Genomic DNA, 8,716 nt, shown 5'->3' with positions numbered 1-8,716 from the left:
GAAGGGCAGTCGAAATACCAAGTACTTGGTTGGTGCTTGAGGAGGGGGGGTCGGTGGGCTCACGTTCACGGTAGTATACCGACAATTGAGGTAACGCCTAATGCAAGTGGAGATGAAGTGGGATGGAAAGCCATTGTTAATGAGCATGCGAGAAATATTGCAATACTCAGCATGCAATCCTTGGTAAGTGGAGCAGATTTTGTACGCTCTATGTAAAAGGCAATTGACTAGGTTTCGTTTATAGATGAAAGGCACGAAACTAGACCACTTGGTGTATAGGCCAGTGTGGGTAGGCTTTCTGTAAACGGAAGTGACAGGAGTTTTTTTATTTTTATCTACCAGTATGTCTAGAAATGGCAGAACCCCGTCTTGTTCGAGTTCCTTAGTAAATGAGATATTACAATGAACACTGTTGATGATGGAAAAGAACCCATCCATTGACTGCAGATTAGGGAAAACCAAGAAAAGGTCATCCACGTATCTGAACAGGGCCAGTGGTTGTTGGGCTAAACTAGCCTTTTGCAGGGCTTTGTCTACAACGTGATTCATTATTACATCAGCTAGGAGAGGGGCAATGGGAGATCGGATCATCAGGTTAAATTCAATTCGCCCAAAGTTTTACACACCTGTAATATAAAATCTAAATTACTAATTCTGGAAACACTTTACATCCAACACCATAAACCAGCACCGAACGTGGATGATAGCTCCAAACCGCTTTACCTATTCAACATCTAGGTCCGTACTGCAGCCTGACACATCGCTAATGATGACGTCGCTGCTGCGCTTCCATGTTGTTGTCACGTGACATGCCTCTGGCTTGTTGCGCGTTGTTGCTGCTGCTGTTTCCCTTCTGCCTGCTCAGTCATTTAGCATATCAGTAATTATATTAAAATAGTTTTGCCCGCGGGGAATGCCCGTCTTGTACTCCTGCGTCATAGAGAGTCTCAGTCTCGTCACAAGGCAACCGGTGATGCATTAGGGTCAATTTTCTGTTTGAATGAGCAAGAAGTCACGTGGTGTAGCCAGGGCGATTTTCAACGTGTTTGGTGCAGTTTTAGTGCATTTTTTGCTCTTCTCAGTTAGTCAGACGTTTGGTGCAGGGTGCTGTGAAAAGTTTAGTTGAAAAACCATCAAAATGTTCAAGGGCATGTAGCTCAAAATTGAATCACAGAAGTATACCTTAATTTGTGATTTTATGTTAGGCCCGCCTCTTGGCTACGCAGTAAGGTGAAAACTAGTTGCAAAATAGTTGCTTAAAGCACCTCCTAGGGGTCATTTCGGTCCCCGATCAGTCATTATTTTAGCTAAATGGGCTGCAAAAAATGTAAGATGGTTTTGCGAAAAAATGAATCACAAAAACCTCATGCAATTTCCAATTTAATGTTGGCCCTAACCCTTTTCTACGCAATGGCAAAAAAAATTGTCACAGGAAAGTTGCGTTGGTTGCCCCCTGGGACTGTTTTTGCTATCCTGTAGGACAAAAGATCCTCCTGGAGGATCCTCATATCCTTGCTGTGTTTTGGCGGATGCAGCCGCAATCAATTTTTTTTCTCCATGAATAGTACCAATAGATCTTCATGGGTCACTGACCACAGGAATTGTTGTTGGCAAAAAAGAAATCACTCAGTATGGGTAATAATGGTGATAGCCTTCAAAACTAGATTTTTGGGCTTTAATACTGATATGCGGCCTTTATTACCCCGACGCTTTTCTTGCATGCACTCATTGTAGTACTGATGATGAACGCAGTTAGTGTTTGAAACGTTTACTAATGAATAACAGCATTTTAGCTTTGGCTTTCATTTAAAAAAAAATGTAAATATCGTTAAACCAAACAAGAGAGGAAACGCATTTTTATTTCACCTCAGCGCAACTTCTTTCAGATTAGGTTCTTAAAGTATCACCAACTTCTGAGATAAACTCTGCTCTTTAACTTGTGGACGATGCAACAATAGACGCAGATGTAGCGCTCAACTAAGTTAGGCGTAAGTGAACTTCACTTTAGAGTTTATTTTCTGTTTTAAGGCAAATATATCTCAGGTCAATAGACTCGGCTTCTAGTTAATTTCTTCAGTGATATAATATTTTCAGTCGTTCCCACCAATCAAAATTCGTTTATTCTTTTAAGCCTTGTGAATCCAAACAGTATACGTTTGTATTGAGTCGCATATAGAATTAGCATGGACTAGAATCAGAATAGAATAAATTACCAAACGCCAGACTGCAACGTCGGCAGCCCAGAGCAGATAAAACATTTTACGTTATATGATGGTCTCGCAATTAACAGTTGGGGAACATAGTTTGCATAATCATTTAGCTTGAAAATTATAAGGTTGTTTCAGTAATTTCCTTATTGTTTCCCCTTGGTATATATAGTTACCAGTTCCAAATTACACAAACGTGTACCTTTCATGGAACTGTCCTTCTGGCACAAAAGTTACGTAAATGTTGCTGTAAGCTACGTTTCGTCTGCCATCTAGCGAGATTTCTTGAGGGTTAAATTGAACAACAGTAGCACTACAATAGGTCGACAATTTGCAATCATAAATATAAAGTTCAATCACGGAAACTATTTTAAAAGCAAATTAATAATTGTTTCAAAAATCCCATGCATGGGACCATTTTGGTAAAAAATATTCTTGTATTCAACGGTTATCCAGCGTCCGAATGCCACTGCATGACATTTCATTGCATGAGAATGGCAGTTCTGCTAACTATCAGCGCATACACACATTTTGTGACTTTTACTTTCCATACAACTTTTTATCAAACCCAAACACTTTTTTAACAAAATAAATAATTTTGTGCATATTTCATCTTTAAGATTTTTTCAATTGTCTTCGAATGCTGTTTATAATTTGTGTTTAAACACAGGTGATGATATTAGATATCATAGAGGTGGTGATATTGGATATTCACAGAGATAGTACGGTTTTTACGGCTTATCGCGATGCAAAAAATGTCGCATGTGTGAAACAAAAAGTAAAAAAGTTATTTTAATTCATTCTCTGAACACATTTAGACAATAGATGTCTTCTTTGGTTGCGACCATTAATATATGTTCATGCTTGGTTCTTAATATTTTGGTTCAGCCTAAAGTGCATTGTTATCCCCGTACCATATATATATAAGTTCTTGGTTAACATTTCAACTTCGCTATAGAATTTGACACAATTTACATTCGAACACCAATTGCTTCGTCATCGTCCTCAAACACGCTGTTCTGATGGAGCACAGCTGAAAAATTTCGGTCGCTCCTAAAAAGTTGATCACTTCATTGATTTCACAGCGATGTTTTATGGTATCACATGACAAGACAGGATCGCCAAGTTCCTTCTTGGATACAGCAGTCACCAATGCAGAACAGATCAACTGGTCACTACAACCGTAATTTGATACGACATACTTACGTCACACTTTTGTCGTCATTTTCAAGCATGTTGAGATCGACAACTTCACCGGTTTTGTAAAATATTTCTGCTTGTTCGATTGTTTCCATCATCGGTTTGCCGTTGGTTTCGGGAAAGGTCAAAGATATGGCGCCAGCAAGGACCGCTGAAAATATGATATGTAAACGCCTGTTTCTGCGCCACAATGCGATTAATCGTCTGAATTCGTACCACATACGCCAAACAATGAATTGGGAAGCCAGGAAATTGTGTTCTGCAGTGATATGATGTAAGGGGCGCTAATCCCTCCAATTCGAGAAGCAAAGGAAGCGTTCCCGAAACCATTGCTCCTGAGCTCACAAAATAACACTATGAGATCAAGAACAAGTAAGTTTTTCTTGTTCTTTTTTCCAACATAGTTCACCTCACTACTGTCGGGTAAAGTTCGGTCGTGAAGTTGTAAATTATCGCAAAAGATCCGGAAATTCCAAACTTGGCAATAAACGCAAACACGACACCTAGTGTTACCAACGCTGCAATATAATAATAAGTTGGTGTTGGAAACATGATGGCACATAACATAGAGGTTTCGTGTTGTTCATACTTTGAAACATGAAACTTCATTGAGCACATTAAGATATGACGAATAAAATATTTAATATTCTGTTTCACAACAAACTGATCCTATACATCACAACTTTGATATATTGACATAATGTGAGTATTATGGAAAGAAAAATGAAACGTGCAAGTTTAAACGTACTTTTGTCGTCGCCTGCGTACTCGTTTACGATCACACTTGCGAGAAGACCAACGCCAGAAATAAAAAACATGGAAGACAGAAGGATTCTTCGTCCTGTTTTATCCATTAGTGCCATGCAAAGAAGATATGAGGAAATTTCAAATACGCCATCTGGTGAATACAAAAACAATTTTGCTGGAAAGAAGCACTGTGGACAGTGAAATGGTAACACACTTTAGCCTTTGCATTTTAGTGATACCGTAAAAAACGTTTTGGTTACTTTATTTTACAGTGTAGGCAAATTTCACGCATAATACAAAGGATTATTTGGCAATACAAAACTGTCAGTTTCTTTCGCCGTTTCGATTGTCATCATGGGCGTCGATTTTTCAACGTTTTGTAAAATATTAAGGGTGACTTTTCTAGGTTTTAGAAACACGCAAAAAACATATCGTCAGTCGTATCGCCTTTATAGGCAAACGACGCAAATTCCGTTTCGAAATCCAGGGGTGACAATGCATACGTTGTCACCCCTGTTTGCTTGTGAGGGGTGACATGTCACCGGAGTCACCCCTAAATCGACGCCTATGGTTGTCATACAACAACAGTTTGTATGACGATACGTCAAACATCGAATGAAATTTACAATTTTGTATTGCGGAAGAGCCTTTTGTATTATATACAAGCCTGATAGCAGAAGAAAATAACAGATTGTTTACTTGTACATAATCCGTCATTGGGATCAAACCGACCACTCTGGGCCATGAATTTGAGTCAAAGGGAAACGTTCACATTCTGTGTACCCTTGTATATTAAATGATTTAATTTATTTAATAAAGGGCTTACTTAACGTGTTGTTGACGAAGACGTCTCCTGCCAATGCCCCGGCATTCAACGATACTCCATTATAGACCAAACTGTTGGCAAACCTGAAAATTTGTACAAAACGTTCAGTGAGACTGCAGTGTGATTGTAGTTAGTACTGTTACCAATATGTTAGTGGATGCTTTTGTTTGCTGCAACCGTATTAGGTACTTACCAGGCAAACACGATCTTAAACGTAGCGATTCGGAGTCCCGGAGTTTTAAAAAGATCGAAATAAGTGTATTTTGTTTCCACCGATTGCAATTGTTTCTAAAGTTCAATACAAATTACGTCAGACAAATTATTACACGATACTTCGAAAAAAGTCGATTTACCAGTTTCTCCTCACCGGCTTTTCTTGCTTCCTCCCAATCCTCTTCATCCAAATGCTTTTTGTTAATCCTGGCTATCAGTTTTGTCGCCTATTCGACCGAAAATCAGGATTCTCAAAAAAAATTTCATGTACAAACGCACGCCTTTACCCATATTCCTTTCTCGTCCTTTTTCATTGCAAAAAGCCACCTTGGTGACTCAGGAAAGATAAGGACAAACAGGATTAGAGGGGCGCTAACCAGCGTGGCCACGAGCTGGAACAATGGAATAATACTACGTTATTGATTTGTCCACATTCAATATTCCATAGATCTTTCACCAAACCGGTTATAAATGTGTTCAAAAACGCCAACGAATATCGCAATGTGTTTTGTGTTCACGTTACTTGTCAAGATCGCAGAACAGTTGAAAAATTTATGCAACCAAACTCGTATCTGTATAGTACTTGCCAATAAATTGTGCCAGTTTCTCCAGTAGTAAGCCATACCTCCCAGAACCATATATCCGAGAGCATAATAGATTTGGTAAGCCATTCCAAAAACTGTCCGCCACTGTACTCCAATAACCTCGATGACTGAACGATTAAATGTTAATCGCAGGTAAGGTATATCACAAAAGGTTGAGGTTAAAGTTGGAAAGTTACACTAGTGTGTGATACTTCCAGAAGAACAAACTGCCCAATACTTCTGAAAACATTCACATGTTTTTATTTAAGGCGACAAAAAACAAGTAATTATTGGCATGTAATTATTGTCAGTAGAGCCGTATTGTAGCAATAAAACATGCCTGGAAGCATCGGCAGGAATTTATTGAAACTTGTCAATGTTTTCGGCAGTATGGCCTAATTTCTTTATCAGATTACAAATGATTTTCAGCATAAAAGGGTTCATTTGTGTTGCAAGATTCAGTAATGTTATTTGGGCCAAAGAAAAAAATTGGAAACCACTGGTATACCCTAACCATGCACTGTGCTTACTGTACACATAGCCGGACACGACTGTTCCAATTCTAAAGCAGGAAACCAAAGCTCGGAAAACAGAGAACATCTCCACCGAGGTGCTGAACGCCGAACCGAACATGCTTCCAACCGCAAACACCGAGCAAAATACCATGGTTGGTTTGCGTCCAAACCTGCATGTATTTGTTAATGATTGAAAACAAAAATATTGTCGTATCCATACCCCTACAGGGACATCCTATGTGTACATGTTAATGTTTAATGCACCGAGGTCTCTGGAAAAAACAATTCGCAAAGTCGGTGCATGGTTTTCATGCCTTGTGTTCCAAGAATTTCATTATTACTGCTATAAAAGTGAGCCACAATGTCACGTCACTAGCGCTGAGCTTACCTCCCGAGCCTATACTGCTGTGTTGTGTACAGTTTCCAGCACATCGTTTTCTGATAATGTTGGCCCTAGTATGACTGTGCAAATGCTAGTTTAACGCTGTGTTTTTTTCTCCTAACGGTTACTCAAAATGAATGCATTACCCCTGCAAACTTTGTTGGAATACAGTTTTGGAAATTGGTATTGTCGGAATCTCCTATTACCGTTATTGTCAACTAAGACTTCGTAACATATTTTAAGAACAACTCTTATATAATCCTAAGTTGTTTGTTTAACGTTTTTTCCTACATCTATTTCGACTGTACTTGAAGGCATCATTAGTATCGCAATTCAAATAGATACAGTTTTGGAAGGATGCACAGCAAGCACGAAATATTTCGTTAGAAAAGTTGCACACAAACCTATCAGAAACATTTCCAAACAGAAACGACCCGACCAACATTCCGACATAATACATTGAGGTAGTGAATGGTATGAGGTAGCTTCGGGTGCAAACGAGGTTGAACTACAAGTCAAAATATGAAAAAAAGAAAATATTTGATAAAAATGTTTGTCCATTATAGCAAACCTCGGTAACGATAGTCTCAGTAAAGATGCTTCGGTCGTACCAATAACCTTGGTCGCATGGGATAGAGTCAGCTGATTGGTTAACACACGTTGAAGACCCATTGCACACGCCGTAATCGTAATCGTATCTAGAAAAAGATAACACGATGTTGGGGATAGAAAAAGGTTTTTGTTGGTAACATATTTACTTCTTGCAAGTATCGTATTCTTCTGACGATTTGTCATAAGATGTTGTGTAGTTGAGAATGTCAGATTCAGTCAAGTTGGGGTAAGCCGTTGAGTTGTCCAACGGCGGAACGTTGCACCTGTAATGATCGCTTGCGGTTGATTTTGTAATCTGACACCACAGATAACGTCATACGATCGTTGCTCTCTGTAAGTAACCTTACCTGTAATCAGATTCGTATGCAATGAAAACCGATGCCAACGAGTGATATCCACCGACCATGCTGGCATAGCCTATGAGAATGCCAACCACTATCTGGTAAAGTCCAATTTCACCAACCTTGTCCAACAGAAAATCGAAGCTTATCATCGTGTTGATTGACTGAATAAGAACGAACAACCTAATCTATCAGTATGTGAACTAACTGCTTTGCAAAAAACACCAGGTTAGGTGACACACAACTTAAACAAATAATTGGGGAGTACTGGTACACTTAGTAAACAAACACTGAACGGCTTGATCCCTTTACTACATACCATTTTTCCTCTCTACAGAATAAGATTAGCAGTAGGCTGTAGTATTTTTGCTTAATATTAATTCTAGAATCGTTTTATTGTTCAAAAACATCCATCTGATAAGCAATGTGACACACAAACACACCCTGAACCCTGGAGTTTAACTCCAAAGAAATCTCACCGCATGCCAGACGAAACAGTGGTTACAATAAAATATACGCCGCTGCACTCATGCAAGAACACTTGTTTGCGCAATGTCTCGAGTGTTATTTTTTTCTATACAAACGTTATTAAAACCGCCAGATGTTCGCTTTTGAAACAGAGCGTTTGTATATGTGTTATTGTACGGGTTTTAATCGTTTGATTACTTAGGGATCAAACATTTGAACATTTCTTCCAGTTTACAAACTATGTTATGTGCTAACGTTGATGACTTCGCTTGCTAATTACATGGGTACACTAAAATATGTTGCTCTTTGAGATAGTAGAATGCACAGTGTTTCGACCTGTAAGGTCTTATCAGTTCAGGTGGTGACTGTAGTTTTTAGACCTGTTGCTCTTTGCCTTTGTTTCTTTGTAACGACCACCCATTACATGAATTTTCATTTTGATCTGTAGACTAACACAATTCCCGAGGATTAGGACTTTTTGGCGTTTTTTTTTCTGACGCAACACAATTCCAGTCGCATGGCGTAGTATTTAAGTATGAACTCGTAAATCCCTTGGCGTGTCATGAATAATTACCTCTTATGTCACCCGTGCCAGGGGTTACCGGCTCCTGGATTATCTCA

General features: G+C 39.0%; 1 protein-coding gene across 1 annotated transcript; it reads right to left on the bottom strand.

The window, feature by feature from the left end:
- Window positions 1-3,178: 3,178 nt before the first annotated feature.
- On the bottom strand, window positions 3,179-7,779 carry LOC145913787 (organic cation transporter protein-like). The gene is made up of 15 exons (XM_083001543.1): window positions 7,634-7,779; window positions 7,433-7,549; window positions 7,246-7,372; window positions 7,079-7,182; window positions 6,308-6,462; window positions 5,781-5,905; window positions 5,481-5,585; window positions 5,334-5,420; window positions 5,174-5,268; window positions 4,981-5,063; window positions 4,156-4,305; window positions 3,817-3,925; window positions 3,624-3,742; window positions 3,414-3,558; window positions 3,179-3,260 (listed from the first exon to the last, which is right to left on the bottom strand). Exons 1-15 carry the CDS (start codon window positions 7,777-7,779, stop codon window positions 3,179-3,181), a joined length of 1,749 nt encoding a protein of 582 aa, XP_082857669.1.
- Window positions 7,780-8,716: the final 937 nt, after the last annotated feature.

The sequence above is a fragment of the Ascidia mentula genome, chromosome 9 (assembly GCF_947561715.1).
Source record: "Ascidia mentula chromosome 9, kaAscMent1.1, whole genome shotgun sequence".
Lineage (NCBI taxonomy): Eukaryota > Metazoa > Chordata > Ascidiacea > Phlebobranchia > Ascidiidae > Ascidia > Ascidia mentula.
Note: the sequence above shows the minus strand (reverse complement) of the source record. Positions and strands in the feature narration are given on the sequence as shown.